Consider the following 24,241-nt stretch of genomic DNA (forward strand, 5'->3'; position numbering starts at 1 on the left):
CGGGCATTGAAGCTATGGAGGGTGTCATGATTTTTTTTCAAGGCACGGACCTATAAACCTATTGTTCGTGGTAAAGGCGAGGTCTTGAAAGGGAAACATCTTTATTCCACCACCTGCTGTAATATAATGACCGGTGCCACATTTGCAGATTTGATTAATACTGCTTCAATTGTGTTTTCCCGCAATTTAATCGGGATATATTGAGACAGATTTTCATGTGATACAATCAAAACCGTTTCATTTATATTCAAACTTCATTTATATTTAAACTAAGAACCTATGTTTGCAATTAAAAAGCATTTCTTGACATATTGCATGATAAATTTAGTAAGAAATAAACTTTTTAATTTTTATTTTATTTTTCGCCTTGCGCTCGCCTCTGAATTGCCTTAAATTTAAAAAAAAGTATTTTAATTTTTTTTTCGCTCGCTCGCTCCTACTTTTTTTGGGCAAAATCCGTAGAACAAATGATCAATTTGTTGTGGCCTAAGTGTTCAGATGTTATCTTTAACAAAATAGCTGATGAAAGCCACAATGAGCAAGTAAAAATAACCTATTTTTTATACAACAACACTTAATAACTTTAATCATAGACATAACGTATATGCATATAATGATTAAGAGTTTAATAATGTGCATGAATAAAACTTCACTTTAGGTTTTATCTAGTATTTTAAAAAAACGATTGTACTATGGATAATCGGTTACTTGAGTGGAACCGATTATCAATAGTAAAATTGGAACTGATTCACAACACTACCATGTAGTTGCATGAAGTCTGTGTATCAAGTTTTGCACTCTAGAACTAAACAGTTGAGTACAAAACATTGATACTTAAAACAGACATAAATTCCCTTCTACGCTATGAAACTGCTGTTGTTTACTATTAAAGTACCATACTTTATTGACTATGGCAACAATTGTCCGGTTGATCGTGTATTTTGCATTACGAGAAACTGAAAGTAAACTGATAATTAAAACCGGAAGCTGGAAAATAACGGTGCGTCCTGCAAAATGACCCTGGCAAAAAAGTTTGTAAACAAAAATTGGCTATTTTGCGGTTACCTTGACCGGATTTTGGCGGATACGAGGACTTCTTATATCTGAAATATTGCTATCAAAAAATGTATAAAATAGAAGTAGCTTGAATGAAATGGGAAATTATCTTGCAGGTTTATATTGTAAGTAGAAAGAAACTCAGGAAAAAGGGGAAAACTGAATTCTGTTTTTGGGAAAAACTGGCGATTTTTGGGGAAAAATGGAGGCTTTTTGGCGAGGGGAAAGGGCCGATATTCGTACCTAAAATTAGCCAAAAAAAATCACTGTTGGACCATGAAATAAATCGATCAACGAAGTCTATTCATTTTGACAGTTGGACGGAAATATATTCAAAGGTTAATGGGGTTTACATATAGTGCGCGAAAGCGCTAAATTTAGCCAATGATTGAGCTAGGTGATTACGTCATTTGTATTCACTTTGTACTATGCACACCTCGAAGCATCCCGGAAAGATTCGAGAAAAAACTCAGCCTTTTCCGTATTTGTTCAATTTTGGAAAACGTACTAGAGCGTGACTACGTACTGTCTTCTTTATACTGGTAGTGTAAACATGCCGCTTATTTTGCGAGCTTGAATAAAAGTCACTCGCAATTTGCAAATGTCGCTCGCATTTTGCGAGTATGCGAGTCTAAATTCGAACCCTGATATTTGGGACTAAAATTTTAAATGTGTGAGACCACAGGTGACAGTTACGTTGACAGGACCAACCCTATTTGCCATGCCTCCAAACCCATTTTTTTTTGTGAATGGAAACCACACTAGTAAAAATGTCGCATAAAAGCTAGTTTTATTGTGGAAAAATCAGAAAAAAGGGGTTTCCAAGTAGTGCATCTTGGCCTCGGATAAAAATTGACGATGCTGATGTTCAAACTTCTGTAGCTGCAACAACAACTTCTTGCATAATCATCTGTCAAGTGGTAAAAATATATTTATATAATAACATTATAAGCGCAGAAATTTGGTAAAATTCAGATTTCCATACTATAAGAGCATTGGTCTTATACATTTTTGACTTTTGAAACATTTGATTGGTGAAAACCATGTTTTGTCATATATTTCTAAACTTAAGATAGAAAAGGAGCATGTTTTACATAAAATTTAGATGAAAAAGCTTGTTCTCTGTAACATTATACGGCAATGAATTGATTCCTCCCGCTATTTATAGTTCACCTTGTATGATAAGGCCAGCCAGCCAACACAGGTGGTCAGTTTATCTCTAGCAGTCAGAGCTGTACCATCCTCACCAATATCATATGTATCAATAATAAATAGTTAGAACACATACAGTCGTTCTTCATAACATTACACTTTCAACCTTAAAAATTTCAAAAGCTTGATGCGCTGACATGGGTGAAAGTTTTCCGGTTTATGCCGGATTTCCGGTTTTTCCTGATCCAGAGGGGTCATTTTTCCAAATCGTTTAAATCAGTTGAGATTTTCAAAGGGGGGTTAGGGGTATGACCCAACTCCTCCTCCGAATTTCGATCATATTTGGCAGAGGTCAACAATAAGTCCGATTTCACAACCTCCATTTTTGCGATCAAGCAGGTGCACGCTTGAGCAAGTGCGCGTTTTTATATCATTTACGGAGATAGCTGATCTTTTGTTCGCTTACAGCCAAACAGACTCGGTATGCGATCCACATTCATCGAGAATCGCTGAATCGTAATTCCAACAAACGAGGTCAAGGAAAACCCTATACGTCATTCGTGTGAAAGGATACTTTTGATTGGCTTACTCGATTCTGCCCTCCAATGAAATAGCGTGTCTTTTATTACTTATGGACGGCACATAAAGATGGCCGACATTGTTATTATTAGCAACTGTCATTTAATGCAGACGATTGTTGATCAAACAAAATAGTTCTGAAAATGAAGTTTTTGCGACCGGTTATAATACGCATGACTTAGAAAAGGAAGTAAAAAAAAGAGTGGAGGTGGGAATGTTTGTCTGAGGTTGACAAAAACGGTGATAGATAGGGAAATCACTCTGCGGATCGTAATCATTTGGCGAATAAATCATGTGTAAAAACCAATCATGTAAATAAAATTTATTAATTATAGTTTGTTGTGGTTCACTCTTATTGTAATGATTGTGTCTATGTATGACAGATATATGTACAATTTAGGCTTGTTGATTCATTTCCTACCAAACGAATCAGTTTAGGAATAAAATTCATTAATGGTATCATTTTCTTGTATTAGTATTTTTTTTCTTTTTAAGAGTGTAGAAAATATATTTTAGCCATACATTAAAGTAATTTAAGACAGGCTTCATTTGTATTTCATAGTCAATTTATACTCTGGAATGGCATTTTATACCCTTAAAATTCTTAAATCTCAGGAGCTTCCGGGGGCCTCTGGCCCCCTGGACCCCCTGCCAGGGCTTTGCCCTGGACCCACTGGGGGCCCTGCGGCCACCAGGCACCCAGCAAAATATTTCAGGTTTTTTAAAATTTCCAACTTTCACCCATGTGCGCAGCAGAACACTTCTTCCGTTAGGTTTTTTTACAACGTAAATTTTACCAATTTGGCGTGGGTCTTTTTCACAAAATACACATAAAGAGCCCTGGCATCGGGGTTAATGTATCCAAAGTTACACATTGTAATGATAATGTATTATATTTCAATTTTTTATAAGTAACAATTTTATCTGGCAACCAAAAGAAATGTGAGAGTTCTTCACATCAAGTGCATGGTGCTTTCATGTGGCTAAAGTGTGTTGCTTACAGTCATGCAAGTGATACCCTTGCTAGTTATTGCAATGTTTGTGTTTTCAGTTGCTTATTTCACAATAAATTCATAATGAATATAATTTATAGAAATTCACATTATGTATAAAGCTTGAATGGACGTGCATTCACATTGTTGTCGATTTTATGGAGATAAGTAAACTTAATCGTTGTGTATTTCACAATGTTTAACTGTTGCATTTTAAAGTAAACAGTCTCTTAAGTGTACAGTGACAATCATTGAAATTAGACTTTTGGATGCACAGGCCCGATTTCTAACACTAGTGCATGGTGTAAAACAAATAAGAAAAGCTCTGCTCTTTAAAAATCCACACGTTGAGCAAGCCAGGAGAATGTTTTGCCACCACAGGGCTTGCAAGCTTATGCTAAATTCGACCCCTGCAGAGGGGGGGTATTTTAAAGGTATAGTTACTGTTCAGATTATTAAGTGTTTTTATATCTTTAAACACTTGTGTATAAATGTATTTAATTTGTTTCAGAGCTGATGACTTGTTGAAGAGTATAGTTGGAAAACGCCAGGCTGAGCAATTAGAAGATGAAGACCAACAGACGAAAAAAACAAAGACTGACGGAACTGGGTATGCTCATATATGTCAAGATTAATAAATAAAGTTAAATTACAGTTTTGAGATTGAGAAATGAGATGGAAGAGCATTATGACTTTTGGCATTTCATTCAACTACAATTTCCATACTCAACTGAAGTTGTGATATTTGACACCCTGTCCATACAGAGACTGTTACATGTGCCCAAAACTAAAAAGCATTAATAGTTAAAAATTATAGAGCTGAAATTATTGAGGCCACAATACTATACACATATGATACACATATGAAACACATATGATCTGCTTTTGGATTTCAGGTAGTGTGTGAATGACTTTACTCAGTGTTTAGTTTGGAGTTCGACCACTTTGACTGGCCTTGCATTATTCTGTTAACCAAGAACTTACATTGAATGATGCATGTTGGCGTTACATAGGGAATCGAGAAACCTAAATTTCAAGACCAGTATCGACCTCCTAGCATTTTTGGTTACGGAGATATCTTCAAGATTAACTCCCCCTTACAAGCTACAATGTATATGGGAGCACGTTAAAAGTATGTCATGGAAAAGAACCTGAACAGATCATGCCAATGTTATTAAGTTGTTGTATTTCAGTCGTCTGGAGGTGATGCAGAGGATCCAGGTTCACACTGTGGAAACTGTCGAGGCTTGTCTCCATGAGGTACACACTGGAGTTTCATGAAATCTTACATTTGGATTGCTTTCCTGATTTACGTCTCATTTTGTTTCATAGTACCAGGCAAGTATTAAAAATTAAACAAGTCAGAATACAATAATTGTAAATTTATGTTCATATTATCAAAATAGCCCACAAGCCTAAATATATGAGCATATTAACAGACCCAAATTTGTTTACAAGCTTGAACTTGATTTGAACTTGCTGGGTTGTTCTTATCCATCACTACAAGGTAGTGAATTGGCAATTTATTCTGGTTTATGATTGTAAATTCTTTTCAAACTTCATGCATATTGTGAATTTCAGAACCTGCTTACACTCCCACTTACACTTCTTAATATAAAAATTGTTTAAAAGACGGTTATTAAAATTTTATTAACATCTTCCCAGGTTGCCATCCCACCGGAAACAGAGTTTGTTCCCCTTCAAACAGTGAGCACAGAGCCAGCCAAGACGTACCCTTTCATCCTCGACCCGTTCCAGAAGGAGGCCCTTCTGTGTCTTGAGAATAATCAGTCTGTCCTCGTGTCCGCTCACACATCTGCCGGGAAAACAGTTGTGGCAGTGTGAGTGGGATCATGTGTATAATTGTTAATATGTTGTAATAATTGTGCACTTGTTATTTCTTAACTCATAATTTTGCATGTGGTTGTTTTTTATCTGTTTTTTTGTGCCACAATTAATGAAACTTGTTTTATTGTGTCTTTCAGCTATGCCATAGCAATGTCACTTCGCGACAAGCAGCGAGTCATCTACACAACCCCGATCAAGGCCTTGAGCAACCAGAAGTACCGAGAGTTGTTTGAGGAGTTCCAAGATGTCGGTCTTATGACGGGAGATGTAACGATCAATCCCACCGCAAGTTGTCTAGTCATGACCACTGAGGTATAGTTTCGTCCCTTTTAAACTTATTTCAGGAATTTAACTAAAAATTACTTCTGTAATTATTAGCTCAGCAGTTTAAAGAATAATGAGGCTTCCGGTTTAAGTTAAAAATAGAAAATAGTTGGAACTGAATGACTAAAGTTAGGGTTGACATTTTGAGATTAAAATGGTATGTAGAAAGAGTTAATGGAGACCTTTGATGGGATTGCGGTAGGGGCCCCATGGGTCAAGGTCAAGTTCACTGCTATTAAAAATAGATAACTGTTTGGTACTGAATAACTTTAGTTAGGGTTGACGTATTGTGATCAAACTTGGTATGTAGGAAGAGTTTATGGAGGACTTCAAATGGATTGCATTTGGGACCCCAAGGATCAAGGTCATGGTAACTGTTACAAAAAATAGTAAAAAAAACTTAGTAGAAACTGAATCTCACAACGAACGGCTGAAGATCTTCTATCAATCATTGAAACCTGGTTTGGTCGCATTGCAGCGTTTCTTGTTTACTTTTTAATTTGACTTTTCTATTTCTTTGACAGGCACATATAACATCATTATTGTATTCACTTTTAGACAAATTGTCATATAGTTGAGCGCCCTGTCTTATGACAGCTCTTGTTGAATTATATACTTATAAAAGTCAGTTGAAATATAATAATTTTTGCTTTAAAAACTAAAATAGGGAGTTTTAATTATTACTCAAGGCTTTTTTGGATTTTTTTATACCTGTTACCAACTATGTTCATAATGCCAAAAAGTATATATTAAATGGGGAAAAAAGCCCTGTGTCTTGATTTCATTTCATAAAAAGTTTGTCACAATAATTGAATATACACAAGTACAGAAAGTCCCTATGCAACTTACAGTTGTTGAAATTAGCACAAGCCTGCACAGGTAAAATGCATTAGAGAGTAGTTCTCTATTAGTGGCAACTGACTCGCATTGTTATTTATATTTATATGTAATATCAAGCTCACAAACCCAATGTTTGCTTACATTATGAAAGGTTATTCTTAGCTTTATTTTTTAATGTTTGATGTGTTACATGTGTAAACACTTGATATCTGCAGATCTTGAGGAGCATGCTTTACCGAGGCTCAGAAATCATGCGGGAAGTGGGCTGGGTTATTTTTGATGAAATCCACTACATGAGGGATAAAGGTAACTTTGTTATATAGAGGATATTGCCTGAGTGGTCAATCAATACAGAATATTATCCCCTCTCCCTCCTGCACCTTTCACAAGATATGTATTTTGATATAAATCACATTTATGTAAATTATATCTTCGATGCATGTGGGAAATAATGTTGAATTCAAATATATTGCATACAGTATAGTGGAAAAATATATCTAAGATGTAAAATTCAAGAAGTTTTTCCATTTTTTTAAGAATCTAAAATACTGGATCACTTTCAGAAAACTTAAATTGTTTTTAACCCATGTACCTAAATAATGTGATTTTGTTAAATTTGCTTTTCATTATTACTATAGGCAAATTCATATAGATAGTGTCCAAGGTTCTTATTAGCCTTTTTACCATCTTTTAACCTATTGTGCATTTATAACTTGCATATTAACAAGAAGACATCCCTCTAATGTTATTATCTTTATCCAGAGCGTGGTGTGGTCTGGGAGGAGACTATAATCCTACTGCCAGACAATGTGCACTATGTGTTCCTGTCTGCCACTATCCCAAATGCCCGCCAGTTTGCCGAGTGGATCTGCTACCTGCACGACCAGCCCTGCCATGTGGTGTACACAGACTACCGACCCACCCCTCTTCAACACTACCTCTTCCCCTCCGGTGGGGATGGCATCCATCTTGTGGTCGATGAGAATGTAAGCTTATAACATTTGACAGATTGGTAGTTGTCAGGCAAATATTTGGTTGACCTAGAAACATATTTTGTCAGTGGTAAATCTTCATATATGGCTCTATTATGTAGTAAAATAAAATAAAATCTCAAAACTGATTTTACACACCACAAGCATCTTGCATGTGGCATTTTGTACAGGCTGACTACTAGATTCCCAGTTGTTAAATGTGTTTGACCTATATATGGTGAAAACATTGGCATACAAGTGCTTAGTAATGACTGGCTAAAGGCAACTTGATAGTTTGATCATACACACATCTGCTATGTTTCAGGGTGAGTTTCGGGAGGAGAACTTTAACACAGCCATGTCTGTTCTGAAAGACGCTGGGGATGCAGGCAAGGGAGATCAGCGCGGGAGAAAAGGGGGCTTCAAACGTAAGTTTGGCTCTTATACGTAAATGTGTATGATCAGTTAGGATGCAATGTGTGATAGATTAAAAAATGGTTGTTTGTGTATTTTTTACGTTATGAATGTATTCAATTGGGGTAAGTAATATGTAGTTTGTTTTATTGCTTGTCTTTGGCTCTTTTTAACACAATTTCTATATTGTGACAACTCACATCTCATTTAATTGCATGGACAGTGTACATGTAGGTAGAAAGAAGGGATATAATTTTGCAATTTAATTAACCCAGTGTTTGTTTAACCTTTTTGGGCCAGGGCTCCTAAAATTGTGAAATTAGCGACAAAATGTCTAGTTGTGAATTCTCCATGGTATATTTCAAACTAAGAAACAAAGCAAAGTCTGCTGCAAGATCCTGGGTTTGAAGAATTTTAAGTGAATAAGTCGGAATTTAAACATATCTGTCTTAGTTTTAAAAAAAATCCTTAAGCATTGTGAATTTTGAGATCTTTTTTGTTTGTAAAAAAGTACCGGTACCCTTTTGGGGATTTTGATTAGGGCAATCAACCTAATTTTTCGTTTGAAAAAAACAAACACTAAACATCAACAATATCATCCCAAAAATTACTATATTTCCAGAGCAAGAAAGCAATTGTTACAAGATTGTGAAGATGATTCTGGAGCGCAAGTTTGCCCCGGTGATTGTATTCAGCTTCAGCAAGAAGGACTGTGAGGCGTACGCCATGCAGATGACGAAACTCGACTTCAACACGGATGAGGAGAAGAACCTCGTTCAGGAAGTGTTCAACAATGCCATTGATGCACTGTCTGATGAAGACAAGAAACTACCACAGGTACGATGCATCATGTTTATGCTTGTTGAAATGTAAAGTAATGTAAAATACAACTTAAGTAACAAACCTCAGAAAGAAGGGTGATTACGCTGCATATGTACATGCAGATGCCCTTTGTTCATAGTTAATAATGCATAGTATTATTGTGTTTAACCTATAGTTTCAGGAGAGAAATATAATTTGCTTTCATTAGATTAGATGGCTTCTTTGTTCCTTTTGATGAGGAGGTTTTTATTACATTTTCCTTTTTTAGCTCGACTATTCGAAGAATATGGAGAGCTATACTACTCACCCAAAAGTTGGCGTCGGTTTCACCCCTTGGTTAAGGTTTTGCGTTCAAGCACATATAGGTTAATATCTCAGCAACTACTTGAAGTATTGCATTGAGACTTTATACATTGGTACTCAACCATCCAACCTACTTAATTAACCAAGTTTGATAACTCTACTTTGCATTTAATGCCAATAATAGGCCTTTATTATTTGACATAGAAATTCTTGTTAAGGTTTTGTATGCAAGCACACATAGGTTAATATCTCTGCAACTACTTGAGTTATTGCATTGAGACTTGATACATTGGTACTCAACCATCCAACCTACTTAATTAACCAAGTTAGATAACTCTACTTTGCATTTAATTCAAATAATAGGCCTTTATTATTCCACTTAGAAATTCTGGTTAAGGTTTTGCGTGCAAGCACACATAGGTTAATATCTCTGCAACTACTTGTGGTATTGCATTGAGACTTGATACAATGGTACTCAACCATCCAACCTAATTAATTAACCAAGTTAGATAATCTATTTTGCATTTAATGCAAATAATTGCCCTTTATTATTCGATTTAGAAATTCTGGTTAAGGTTTTGTGTGCAAGCACACATTATTTTAATATCAAAGCAACTACTTGATGTATTGCATTGAGACTCGATGCAATGGTACTCAACCATCCAACCTACTTAATTTACCAAGTTAGATAACTTTAGTTTCATTTAATGCAAATAATTGCCCTTTATTATTCGACATAGAAATTCTGGTTAAGGTTTTGCGTGTAAGCACACACAGGTTAATTTCTAAGCAACTACTCGATGTATTGAATTGAGACTTTATAGAATGGTATTCAATCACTCAACGTAATTGAATAACCAAGATATATAACTGTATTTTGCAAATAATTGACATTTATTATTAGACTTAAAAAATCTGGTTGAAATTTTCCATGTAACCACATTTATGTTACTATCTCAGCACATCATGAATTGCATTGAAATCTAATCTAACAGTGATCCATGCATGTTTGGCCAAAACTTTTCAATCCTTACACTAATAAGCGGCGGAATAGTCGAGCGCGCTGTGACAGCTCTTGTTATATCAAGTATAGCTTTGGATCTGGGCTTTTAAAAGAACTGTTTGAAATATTTGTTACCCCCTCACTTGAACCCCAGGTTGAACATGTGTTACCACTGCTGAAGAAGGGTATAGGGATCCATCACGGCGGTCTCCTGCCCCTGCTCAAAGAAACCATCGAGATTCTCTTCTCCGAGGGGCTGATCAAGGTATGGTACTTAGTAGCATATGTGTTGGATAATAGTGAAATAACACCCTAGTGATGATGGAATATTAACAAATACAGTAAAACTGCGATTGCTCGAGGACGCCGGGGACAGGGCAAAAACCTCGAGGGAACCAATGTTTCGAAAGCCCTGAATTTCAATTTTCCAGTCTGTTATGAAATATCTTTAGTTTATTTTAAGTTTGAAGTCTTGCTTATATGTTCAAAGGCTGTGGTATACGAAATGTATACTAAATGTAAAATGTAAAAGAAATATCAATTAACCCTTTAGCGCATGTATACGAGATAGGCCGACATAGCTCATTAGCAGATGTAAACGCATCTGGCCGACCCTATACACTACTGGATGTAAACGCATGTCCCGCATATTTCAATAGGGTCATTTCAATACTTCAATATTGCATCTTTCTTTTTGTAAACAATATCCCGGATGTTTTTAAAGCTGAAGATTAACCTTTTGTGTATTGATTTTCCCTCGAAAATGTTGTCTGCTAAAACTTGAAGGTCATTATTTATACTGCCAATCACAGGTGTGAGATCCTACTGTGACGTAATAAAACCTCGAGGAATGGCAGTACTGTACAGTATGGAATTTCCCCCAAAACATTGATGCGTAAATCAATGAAATTATTATGTCAGATTAATTTACCATTGAAATCAATAAAGATAATAATTATTTGTAGATAATATTTTGTGTTACAAACAATAGAAACAATAAGTAGCTGAGAAAATGATGAGTAAATTTTCTGCTGAGCTAATCGATGGCCAGCATGGTTCCGGTCGTAAAATAGGTCAAGTAAACAACATTTGTGCAAGCGCTTGATGATTTAGATCTTTTTATTCATTACTTGGAAAACATTTATCGGCTTTCTTTTTGTAAAGAATTTTATGAGGGGGTAATAAAGTTAAACAGACACTCTGGACTGGATCTCTCAGCTGGATGACACCGGATATTCCTGCCACATTTCTGTGTATGTTATACACAAGAACATCAATTGTCGTTTTTTTAATCCAGATGTGTCTTTTTTATGATAGGGGTAATAAAATTTAGATCGATCCCAGCATATTATTACCCTTTGATTTAATGCAATTATGATATTTCAATGAAATGTTACAATTCCATCTTGGAAATGCATTCACAGATGAAATAAAAGAATTTTATATTTCATCATTGACACCATTTATTAGATAAATTAATTACCTATAAAAAAATGTATTTACATAAAAAAGATTTGGAAACAATTATTTGGAGTAATATTGATTTTAAGGTCATACTGCTGTATTCATTTGCACATTTTCGAATATCCTGAAAAGTACCTATACAGATAAGGACTGCTTATCAGTAAGATGGCTATTGACTGGGAGGTGTAATCTGGCCACTTGTCTATGTGCTAAAGGGTTAATGAATAAATAGAAATGTTTATTTTTACAAAATTGCCATATTTCAAAGCAAAGTGACAAGAAGGAATTCTTTTCAGAGATTCCGATGTTGGATCGATATGGTAGTGTTTATTCATATTTTTATTACTCATTTACATTTCTCACAATTAACGTCTCATAATTATCTTCTCAAATGCCAGTTTCAACTACTATCGGTCATACGAAACAGTTATGAACGGTTTTTTACACCTTATCTAATTGCCTTCCAACTGTCATTGCAATTTTTACAACTTTTGAAAATATTAACACCTAGCAATTGTTTGTTTATTTTGGAACACTCGTTTGGGAAATCGTGTGAAATTATGACCTCGAGGGAGCCACAAGGCTTTGTGCATGATTTGTGTACTTGGGATCGACTATATTTCTTGACTCCTCGACATATTTAGGTTGCGATGCAGCGTAGGTATATTTTATATGAAAATAGAAGGAAAAATGTTTGGGACCAAGCTCCGACCTCGAGGGACTGCCTGTTCTGGAACGACCGCTTGTTTTCGAACGACCACAGTTTTGCTCTAATTGTCAGTTTGACCTCAACATTGGCCATATTCGATTATTATCATGCAAATTCAAACTTTTTTTCCCTAAAAAATGATGAAACACAAGGATGATGGTATTCAAGTTTAACCTATTGCATGTTCAAGATTGATAGCTTATTGGTTCAGATAAATGAGACATTCATTGTACTGGAGAAGCATTTGTGTCATGTCCTAGCCATCAATTGGAAATGATCCATCAATGAATTTTGCACAGACACGATCTAAAATTGATCTGTTCATGCAGTAGAGTTGTTCATGAAAGAAGTGTTACATTTCAATTGTCATCAAATATATCTGGAAACTCAAAAGATTCAAATTTTACTTCAAAAGGGGAGAATAGGCTGCAGTTATAGCAAAGGAAGGAAAATGATATGGTGATGATTCTACTCTAATGGTGTAAATGAATATTTTGCAGGCGCTGTTTGCCACAGAGACATTTGCCATGGGCCTGAACATGCCTGCCAGAACTGTGCTGTTCACAAATGCCAGGAAGTTTGACGGCCAGGACTTCAGATGGGTAAATACTTTTGTTAGGGAACCTCTTTAAGAGATTGGCTTAAGATTGGTACACAGTTACAAATTAATAAATGTTATTCTGGTTACTGCTGACATTTGGTAAATTAAACATAGCAAAAGTTTTCCTTGTCTATACAGCTTTTTATGCCCCCGAAGGTGGGCATATTAAAATCGCACCGTCCGTCCGTCCGTCCGTTTGGCTCTATAACTTTCCCTTGTATGGACAGATTTTAAAATAACTTGCCACATGTGTTCCACATACCAAGACGACGTGTGGTGTGCAAGACTCGTGTCCCTACCTCAAAGGTCAAGGTCACACTTAGTGTTTATTCACAATGGAGTGCTGCATATAAGGACATAGAGTATAGGTTGTCGTGTCCGGGCTGTAACTTTTTCTTGTATGGACAGATTTTAAAATAACTTGCCACATGTGTTCCACATACCAAGACGACGTGTCGCGTGCAAGACTCGTGTCCCTACCTCAAAGGTCAAGGTCACACTTAGTGTTTATTTACAATGGAGTGCTGCATATAAGGACATAGAGTATAGGTTGTCGTGTCCGGGCTGTAACTTTTCCTTGTATGGACAGATTTTAAAATAACTTGCCAAATGTGTTCCACATACCAAGACGACGTGTCACGTGCAAGACCTGTGTCCCTACCTCAAAGGTCAAGGTCACACTTAGTGTTTATTTACAATGGAGTGCTTCATATAAGGACATAGAGTATAGGTTGTCGTGTCCGGGCTGTAACTTCCCCTTGTATGGACAGATTTTAAAATAACTTGCCACATGTGTTCCACATACCAAGAGGACGTGTCGCGTGCAAGACCCGTGTCCCTACCTCAATGGTCAAGGTCACACTTAGTGTTTATTCACAATGGAGTGCTGCATATAAGGACATAGAGTATAGGTTGTCGTGTCCGGGCTGTAACTTTCCCTTGTATGGACAGATTTTAAAATCACTTGCCAAATGTGTTCCACATACCAAGACGACGTGTCGCGTGCAAGACCTGTGTCCCTACCTCAAAGGTCAAGGTCACACTTAGTGTTTATTTACAATGGAGTGCTTCATATAAGGACATAGAGTATAGGTTGTCGTGTCCGGGCTGTAACTTTCTCTTGTATGGACAGATTTTAAAATAACTTGCCACATGTGTTTCACATACCAAGACGACGTGTCGCGTGCAAGACCCGTGTCCCTACCTCAAAGGTCAAGAACACCCTTAGTGTTTATTTGCAATGGAGTGCTGCATATAAGGACATAGAGTATAGGTTGTCGTGTCCGGGCTGTAACTTTCCCTTGTATGGACAGATTTTAAAATAACTTGCCAAATGTGTTCCACATACCAAGACAACGTGTCGCGTGCAAGACCCGTGTCCCTACCTCAAAGGTCAAGGTCACACTTAGTGTTTATTCACAATGGAGTGCTGCATATAAGGACATAGAGTTTAGGTTGTCGTGTCAGGGCTGTTACTTTCCCTTGTATGGACAGATTTTAAAATCACTTGCTGCATGTGTTCCACATACCAAGACGACATGTCGTGCGCAAGACCCATGTCCCTACCTCTAAGGCGAAAGATAAAGAAAGTGTTTATTCACAAGGGAATTCTGAATATAAGGGCATAACAGTGTAGGTTGTCAAGTATGGGTGGTATTTTTTTATGTTCAGAGGCAATTTAAAATAACTTGCCATATGTATTTGACACGTAAAGGCAAGATCAACTTTTCATGTACTGACCTTGTTCGTAGGTCAATGTCACATTCGGGGGCATTCGTCACATACTGTGACAGCTGTTGTTTATTGATTCTAGATCACGTCAGGAGAGTATATCCAGATGAGTGGGCGAGCAGGAAGGCGTGGCCTGGATGACCGTGGGATCGTTATACTCATGATTGATGAGAAGATGCCCCCTGCTGCTGGCAAGGCTGTTCTCAAGGTTAGATACCTTTGCTGTACTCCTATATGAATTATATGTCTACAAATTAGGTGTAAATCTTATATGGTTACTTTGGAAATGTACCTAGCATGTACAATACACTAAAGGGGATTGAAGAATGCTATTATCCAGATTATTAAAGATATTGATAAATCAAAAGCAAGTAAAATCCCCATGGCTTAAACTAAGTCAGAATTTAGTGAAAATATTCAGTTTAGTTTGTCTTGGATCATTATCAATTTTTAGCTCAATACATTTCGTGTCAACATGTTCTCGTATCTTAATAATGATAAAACTATTAGCATGGTAAAACTAGTGCTCTTGCTGTCAAGCCAATTAAAGAGTGATTGGCTGTGTTCCAGGGTGCAGCAGACTCCCTGAACAGTGCATTCCATCTGACATACAACATGGTGCTGAACCTCCTGAGAGTGGAGGAAATCAACCCAGAGTTTATGTTGGAGAGATCCTTCTACCAGTTCCAGAACTACGCCGCAATTCCCGGCCTCATTGATAGTATGTTATTGATGGCATTGATATGTTTCAGAATGTTGTTGATGACATTGATGTGTTTCAGTATGTTATTGATGGCATTGATGTGTTTCAGCATGTTATTGATGGCATTGATGTGTTTCAGCATGTTATTGATGGCATTGATGTGTTTCAGCAGGTTATTGATGGCATTGATGTGTTTCAGCAGGTTATTGATGGCATTGATGTGTTTCAGTATGTTAATGACGGCATTGATGTGTTTCAGTATGTTATTGATGGCATTGATGTGTTTCAGTATGTTATTGATGGCATTGATGTGTTTCAGTATGTTATTGATGGCATTGACAGGGGTTGACACTAACCATTTTCCCAAGGGATCCCAAAGGGACACCAACATTTGAAATCAGGTGTCCCTTCCTGAAATTAAGAGTCCCTTCCATTTTTTACATTTTTTTTTCATTAATGAGCCTGTTTTAATATTAAATTGAACATACAAATCCAGTGCCTTTTACTTTTCAATTTGTAATTCAAGTATACACCATATTATACATGTTTTCAACAGCATGCAATGACAAGTTAGTTATAGCACTATGTCACCCATGTGAACCTCTGGCAATGGCAAAGAGGAAGATTTGGGTCTTAAGTCAGTAGATTGGGTTCAAAAGTGGTAGAATGTCTAAGTCACACAATGGGTACAATGTAAACAAAAACTTGATGTTGTTACTGTTTTTAGATTTTCGGAAAATACGCATTCAAAATGCCATGGTTCAGGGTCTTGTCAGATGTCATTGCTTTTGATTGAAAAACAGTAGGAATATAACATCTGGCTTGTGAATCAATCAGACTGCCCAACAAGTGTAGTGCATACTGGAAGAGCAGACAACTGGAAAATAGTGTATGTTTATTTTCGCGCCAAAATGTCATAATTTTTTTATCAATTGATTGAAGATAAATAATAAAACTTTGGGAATTTTATTTCTATAATGTTTTGATCAAGGCATAAAACAAAGAATGCTGAATAGTAGGATGGCTTCCCAGTAAACTAGTTCCGTAGGATGCCAGTCTTTTGTGCCGTAAATGTTACTGTAACAACTTGATGGTCGCATCATTAAGGCATCAAAGTCAGCAGTTTTGGCATCTTTTTGGGCGGTTCTGACACATGAGCAAACTAGTTCACCATAATTATTGTACCGATTATAAGTCTGTCACCTCTGACACCTTAATTATTGTACCTATTATTAAAGTCCGTCACCTCTGACCTTGTTGATAACGTAAACAACACAGCGGAAGCGTTAACCCGCATGCGCACTGTGAAATGACCTGTTTATTTATAGATTCATGACGTAATTATAGTGAAAAGGTCAGCCATACTTTCGCTTTAGTGCGTGCGACGTATTAATATTAATATCTTGTTTACATGCACTGTCAAGAAAGTTAGGGGAACCCAAATTTAGGTAATTAATTCATGAAACGCTATTTATTTATTGATATTTAGCTTTTATCGGTCAAAATTTAAGTGTCTCGACGGAATACAGGACTTTGAAGTTCAGGTGTTCCTCCCGAAAAATTGGTGTCCTCGGGATCCCGGGACCCCGTTAGTGTCGAACACTGCATTGATGTGTTTCAGTATGTTATTGATGGCATTGATGTGTTTCAGTATGTTATTAATGTTCATGAAGAAAATCATAGATGTCACATTGATATTATATTTTAATGTCAACCAATAGTTGCTGCATAAGAAAGATGACAACATTATTTTTAAAAATAGAAGAAACATTTTACTGAACATAACAATTGTTATATTTGTTAAAAGAACAAAACATGTTCACGCATGTCACTGGTAATGGCGTTTGATAGATAAGATAACCCATTTGGAGGTTAAGGGTCCATCACATTGCTGAAAGTCTTGATAGCTATACATCATAAGTTTAGCAAGTATATATGTCAATTTTCGTTCTCAGAGATGAAGAATACTGAGGACCGGTACAACCAGTGTGTGGTGCCAAATGAGGACCAGGTGTCAACATACTACAAGATACGACAGCAGCTAAACCACCTTGGACGTGAACTGCTCACATACATTCAAAAACCGCAGTACATCTTGCCGTTCCTGCAGCCGGGCAGGCTCGTGCACGTGAAGAACGGGGAGGATGACTTTGGCTGGACCATGGTCGTTAACTTCCAGAAAAAGGCTAACCAGAGCAAGGTTAATATTGATTACTTAAAAGTGTTTTAGAATTTTGAATGTTCTTTTGTCCGAGAATTTTGGTCATGTATGAAAAGAAACCTTTTGACACTCAAGCAGCAACAGTTTCTGCTAATTTTCCAAAAACGATATGTATTGGTAATATTCCATAAGAGAATATGCAGTGAAGGTAAGTATGAACCATTTAAATTTATAAAGTAGGACTGTATGCTATTAAAAGGCTTACATTAATTTGTCATTATTTTATGATGGAGCAAACTTTCCCTGTACAGAGATTTTGTTCCAACAGACTTCAGATGAGGGCCCAGTATATGTGTGTGAGGTGCTAGCTAACTTGACAAAGGATTCAGCCAGGAGTCGCAACTCAGCACTAATCAAGCCTCAACAGCCTCCGAGCACACTCGGCGAAATGCAGGTTTGTGACTATATCTGTTGAATCCCAATACTAGTTGTTTGTGTTGTTTTCCCTATGTTGTTATCTCAATTCGTGAAGCATTCATTAAACATTAAATTTAGATAGACAAACACAAGTTCTTGCATTGGCTCTGTAGGGTATTACAGAGACAAATATTAGGATGTTTTCGTGCCTTGCAGAATGAATGCAACTTGAATGACATAAAATTGAGGAGTCATTAAGTGTAACAGGTGTGCCTTTCCTTGTTTCAGGTGATTCCAGTGATGTTACACCTGATACATGAGATCAGTGCTGTCCGACTATACCTACCTAAAGACCTTCGTCCTCTCGATAACAGACAGAGTGTTGGCAAGTCCATACAGGTAAGTGAGTAGTAATAGTCACTATAGCCGTACTGAAGTTTGGCAGGTGGGAGCATATAGTTAAAGAATGTAAATCCTTTAACATTCAATAATCTAATGCCTTATTCAATTTTGCAAATGAGAAAATACTCCAAATTTGACTGAAATCTAGATACCAAATTTGACTGAAAAATCTAGATACCAAATTTGACTGAAATCTAGATACCAAATTTGACTGAAATCTAGATACCAAATTTGACTGAAATCTGGATGTTACATGTTGTTACCGTTGTTTTATGTACTATTGTTTTCAGGAGGTTCAGAAAAGGTTTCCTGATGGTCTGCCCCTGTTAGATCCGGTGGAGGATATGGGTATTAAAGAAAAGTCCATGAAAGATGTTGTCAAGGTCAGTCAGTTTTTGAAAATGTACACGTTTCTGTCTGTGCTATGGAGAAAAAGGCCTTAGCCCCTCTACTTTGTAATCCTGGAAACTGAACTTCTAAATTCTGTGGATTTCAAAAAAATTTAGAGAAGAAGATATATATAATCGCTGAAAATTATTATTTTTTCTTGTAAAACTGATGTTTGTTCAGTTGCCAGTTTCCCGAAAAGAAACACTTTTTTTCTTGTAAAACTGACGTTTGTTCATTTGCCAGTTCCCGAAAAGAAACACTTTTTTTCTTGTAAAACTGATGTTTGTTCATTTGCCAGTTTCCCGAAAAGAAACACTTTTTTTCTTGTAAAACTGACGTTTGTTCATTTGCCAGTTCCCGAAAAGAAACACTTTTTTTCTTGTAAGACTGATGTTTGTTCAGTTGCCAATTTCCCGAAAAGAAACACTTTTTTTCTTGTAAAACTGATGTTTGTTCAGTTGCCAGTTTCCCGAAAAGAAACACTTTTTTTCTTGTAAAACTGACGTTTGTTCATTTGCCAGTTCCCGAAAAGAAACACTTTTTTTCTTGTAAAACTGATGTTTGTTCATTTGCCAGTTTCCCGAAAAGAAACACTTTTTTTCTTGTAAAACTGATGTTTGTTCAGTTGCCAGTTTCCCGAAAAGAAACACTTTTTTTCTTGTAAAACTGACGTTTGTTCATTTGCCAGTTCCCGAAAAGAAACACTTTTTTTCTTGTAAAACTGATGTTTGTTCATTTGCCAGTTTCCCGAAAAGAAACACTTTTTTTCTTGTAAAACTGATGTTTGTTCATTTGCCAGTTCCCGAAAAGAAACACTTTTTTTCTTGTAAAACTGATGTTTGTTCAGTTGCCAGTTTCCCGAAAAGAAACACTTTTTTTCTTGTAAAACTGACGTTTGTTCATTTGCCAGTTCCCAAAAAGAAACACTTTTTTTCTTGTAAGACTGATGTTTGTTCAGTTGCCAATTTCCAATAAGAACCCATAGACAATACTTAAGCAAAATATAGATCCGTACGGTTTGTGAGCTTTAATTTGCTTTACAGCCATTATGAATACATGATTTCATTTAGATATTATCAAATGATGAATGTTATAAATACATGTACCAGCTTACTGAAATAGTAATATCAACACATTTAAGCTCTGATTACCTATCAAATTGTATTTCTTATTTCAGAAAATCGAGGCATTTGAACACAGACTCTTTTCACATCCATTATCCAAAGATCCTAACTTGGAAGAGTGGTTTGACTTGTATGATAAGAAAGTAAAGGTAAGATCATTTATCTTCAGACGTATTTGCCCCAAAAAGGGCCTTTCATGTGTTACTTGCCATTGTTTTTTTTAACCACGTTTTCACAGAGTGAAATCTGGTTATAAGAATGATGAATGTCGTTGTTCATGCGGGCTGGGCGGCCGGGCTGCGTCAAACTCACCTATGAAACTGAATAACTTTAGTTAGGGTTGACATATCTTGACCAAACTTGGTCTATAGGAAGAGTTTATGGATACTTTCATGGGATTGCGTTTGGGGTCCCTAGGGTCAAGGTCAAGGTCACTGTTACTAAAAATAGAAAAACAGTTGAAACTGAATAACTTTAGTCAGGGTCCACATATCTTGACCAAACCAGGTATAAAGGAAGAGTTTATGGATGCTTTTCATGGGATTGAGTTTGGGGTCCCTAGATTCAAGGTCAAGGTCACTGTTACTAAAAATAGAAAAATGGTTAAAACTGAATAACTTAAGATAGGGTTGACATATCCTGACCTAACTTGGTATAAAGGAAGAGTTTATGGAAACCTTTCAATGGATTGCATTTGGGATCCCTAGGGTCAAGGTCACTGTTACTAAATATATAAGAACAGACACAGGCTGAAGTTCTTCTGTCAATCATTAAAAACCTGGTTTCGTCACATTGCGGCGTTTCTTGTCAGATGCTGAAATTTTGAGGTATTTCAGCAGTAAAAAGACTTATACTTTTATTACGAACTTTTCATTGGCTTGTATTTCAGCTATTGAAAAAGCAAGAGATGGATTTGTAATTAAAAAACAATCTCTTAACTTTTATTGATTTTCAGATTGGTAATGAAGTAAAGTCTATAAAAGCTGAACTTAAGAAGAAAAAGTCTTTGTTACAAATGGATGAGTTAAAGTGTCGTAAGCGTGTGTTGAGAAGACTAGGGTACTGTACAGCGTCCGACGTTATCGAGCTGAAAGGCAGAGTGGCTTGTGAAATAAGCAGGTCAGTCAGGATATTTTGATTAAATTGTAGAAATTACAAAATGTAAAAAAGAAGAAACTATATAGTACATTATAAATAGAGAAAAGGAAGTTTGCAATCTACACCTGTGTTCTTAAAGAGAAATGTTAGTTGCTTATTATCTTTACATTTATGGTAAATATATTTCTGATCATTTGTTTTGCATCTAATAAGCTGAAATGCTTAAAATTATATTGAAGTAAAAATGTATACTAGTTGAATTATCAAAACTCAATTTAAATGTCTTCATAATTTGCACATAATTCATTCTTTTAGTGGAGATGAGCTGATGATAACGGAGCTGCTGTTTAATGGCGTGTTTAACGATCTCACCCCACAGCAAAGTTGTGCACTCCTCAGCTGCTTCGTGTTTCAGGAAAATGCGGGGGATGGTAATATGAAACTCACTGAGCAGCTTGCAGGACCATTACGATTGTTACAGGTATGTTCATGTTTTAATTTGTGTGTAGATTATTCATTCTGTGGTTCATGTTATCAAAAATTGTAAAATTGTCAGTAAGTGGTTTATTATATAAAAGCTGATTCACTGCATTCATCCCAGCTACAATTATGCTAAAATCTCTTTGTAACAGATGGAACAGGTATCAAATTAGCATTATTTATAGACCATGAAAATGAGTAAGGCAAAAGCAAAATTCATAAAATGTTAAATATTTTTGAACCAATGAGAAACTGTCTTTTTATTGGTCATAAATGAAAAATATTAACTATATGAAAGGTATAATATACAATTTTTATGCCCCCAAAGGTGGGCATATTTAAATTGCACCGTCTGTCCGTCCGTCCGTGTGTCCGGCTCAATAACTCGTGTCCAGGCTGTAACTTTCCCTTGTATGGATAGACTTTAAAATCACTTGCCACATGTGTTCCACATACCAAGACGACGTGTCACGTGCAAGACCCGTGTCCCTACCTCTAAGGTCAAGGTCACACTTAGTGTTTATTCACAATGGAATGCTGCATATAAGCACACAGAGCATAGGTTGTCGTGTCCGGGCTGTAATTTTCTCTTGTATGGACAGATTTTAAAAAAACTTGCCACATGTGTTCCACATACCAAGACGACGTATCTGTGCAAGAACCGTGTTCCTACCTCTAAGGTCAAGGTCACACTTAGTGTTTATTCACAATTGAATGCTGCATATAAGGACATAGAGTATAGGTTGTCGTGTCCGGGCTGTAACTTTCCCTTGTATGGACAGATTTTAAAATAACTTGCCACATGTGTTCAACATACCAAGACGACGTGTCGCTTGCAAGACCGTTTTCCTATCTCTAAGGTCAAGGTCACACTTAGTGTTTATTCACAATGGAGTGCTGCAGATAAGGACATAGAGTATAGGTTGTCGTGTCCGGGCTGTAATTTTCTCTTGTATGGACAGATTTTAAAAAAACTTGCCACATGTGTTCCACATACCAAGACGACGTATCTGTGCAAGACCCGTGTCCCTACCTCAAAGGTCAAGGTCACACTTAGTGTTTATTCACAATGGAGTGCTGCAGATAAGGACATAGAGTATAGGTTGTCGTGTCCGGGCTGTATTTTTCTCTTGTATGGACAGATTTTAAAATAACTAGCCACATGTGTTTGACATACCAAGACGACGTATAGCGTGCAAGACCGATGTCCCTACCTTTAAGGTGAAAGATTCACTAAGTGTTTATTCATAATGGAATGCTGAATATAAGGTCATTAGAGTGTAGGTTGTCAAATATGGGTGGGATTTTTTATGTTCAGAGGCAATTTAAAATAACTTGCCATATGTACTTGATGTAAAGGCAAGATCAATTTTTTCATGTACTGACCTTGTTCATAGGTCAGTGTCACATTCGGGGACATTCGTCACATACTGTGACAGCTCTTGTTTTTTTTCAATATGAGTGTTTGTTGCTTCTACTTACAAAATGTAAATGTTTATGCTGAAAATAAAGTGGTAAATCTGAAAATAAATTTCATAGGACACAGCGAGGCGAATTGCTCGCGTGAGTAAAGAGGCAAAGCTGGAGATTGATGAAGAGAATTACGTGGGCTCATTCAAGCCGGAGATGATGGACATTGTACATGCATGGTGTAACGGCTCATCTTTCTTTGAGATCTGTAAGATGACCAACATATTTGAAGGTAGGTAACCTTAGTGGGTGAATGCATCTTGTAAAAACTTCTCGCCTTCATGCTTTGCAGAGAAGCTTATACCGTAAATGACTGGGTATTAGACGCCCTTTTTTCCCTAAGATTTCGATGCAAAAAAATGCCTGCGTAAAATACCCAGTAACAATTTTTTTAACTTTTTTTCTGAGGTCGATTTCAAGCCGAGAGTTTGTTTAGATTTATGTAGAAAGGGATGTTACTCGCGTCATATTGATCGAGTATATACGAGTTAAAACGGCACTTGAAGATTGGGATACGGTATATCGTAAGACGTTTATAATTTAAACAAAAATATTTTTCGATTAAAGTTATTCAATATTATTTTGAGTAATAAATTGAATTGAACAATAATTAAACTTGCATATAAAAAAGCGAAGTTTGGCTCTGTCAAAATATTTTTTATCAGTTGTACAAGAAGGTGTGAAAAACCCGACTGCCTTTAACCTGTTTAACATACCAATACTACAAACTGTTGCGATAATGGTCTTGTTTTTTCGCACTTTGTCACATTCTTTATTCTTTTCTGTAGGTGTTGACATTTTGAGAACAAACCCGTACAATATAAGGTTTTTGCATAACTTAACTTTTCAGTCTCGACAGTTTATCATTGTTTGGTTTTAAAGATAACCGTCGCCATTTTCACGAAAAAAAACCTATCGTCTTATACCCAGTCATTTACGGTAGTTATTTCTTTAGATTTCAAATAAAAAAATTATAAGCTTGTATGTCTTATGAAGAAAAAAGTTGGGATATTGCAATAGCCATGGTTTCGTTGTTGTCATCATGCAAAAAATTCAACCTTTGACATAAATAAAATGTTAGAGAACTTTAAATGAAACTTGGCAGACATATTGCCAGCGACAATGTTAACATGTCAAATAAGGCCCATAAATCTGTCTTATACATTTTAAAATATGCCCCTTTTTTA

The 24,241-nt window shown here is 36.3% G+C and overlaps 1 protein-coding gene across 3 annotated transcripts in view; it reads left to right on the forward strand.

Annotated features, from left to right (window-relative positions):
• LOC128213521 (exosome RNA helicase MTR4-like) overlaps positions 1–24,241 on the forward strand; it is a 28,498-nt gene that overhangs the window by 2,364 nt on the left and 1,893 nt on the right. Inside the window, exons 1-21 of one of the 3 annotated variants that reach the window (XM_052919300.1) lie at positions 1,042–1,181; positions 4,291–4,389; positions 4,973–5,039; positions 5,445–5,620; positions 5,765–5,939; positions 7,007–7,097; positions 7,554–7,777; positions 8,088–8,190; positions 8,799–9,013; positions 10,459–10,569; positions 12,978–13,079; positions 14,892–15,017; positions 15,380–15,530; positions 17,468–17,712; positions 18,002–18,127; positions 18,379–18,489; positions 18,783–18,875; positions 20,060–20,155; positions 20,962–21,125; positions 21,420–21,585; positions 23,124–23,286. In XM_052919300.1, the coding sequence (XP_052775260.1) occupies positions 4,986–5,039; positions 5,445–5,620; positions 5,765–5,939; positions 7,007–7,097; positions 7,554–7,777; positions 8,088–8,190; positions 8,799–9,013; positions 10,459–10,569; positions 12,978–13,079; positions 14,892–15,017; positions 15,380–15,530; positions 17,468–17,712; positions 18,002–18,127; positions 18,379–18,489; positions 18,783–18,875; positions 20,060–20,155; positions 20,962–21,125; positions 21,420–21,585; positions 23,124–23,286 (2,692 nt within the window). In that variant the 5' untranslated portion in view covers positions 1,042–1,181; positions 4,291–4,389; positions 4,973–4,985. Of the gene's footprint in view, positions 1–1,041; positions 1,182–1,283; positions 1,977–4,290; positions 4,390–4,972; positions 5,040–5,444; positions 5,621–5,764; positions 5,940–7,006; positions 7,098–7,553; positions 7,778–8,087; positions 8,191–8,798; positions 9,014–10,458; positions 10,570–12,977; positions 13,080–14,891; positions 15,018–15,379; positions 15,531–17,467; positions 17,713–18,001; positions 18,128–18,378; positions 18,490–18,782; positions 18,876–20,059; positions 20,156–20,961; positions 21,126–21,419; positions 21,586–23,123; positions 23,287–24,241 lie in introns of those variants that run through there. The other 2 variants (XM_052919301.1, XM_052919299.1) reach the window with 2 other exon arrangements.

The sequence above is a fragment of the Mya arenaria genome, chromosome 13, assembly GCF_026914265.1.
Source record: "Mya arenaria isolate MELC-2E11 chromosome 13, ASM2691426v1".
Taxonomy (NCBI): domain Eukaryota; kingdom Metazoa; phylum Mollusca; class Bivalvia; order Myida; family Myidae; genus Mya; species Mya arenaria.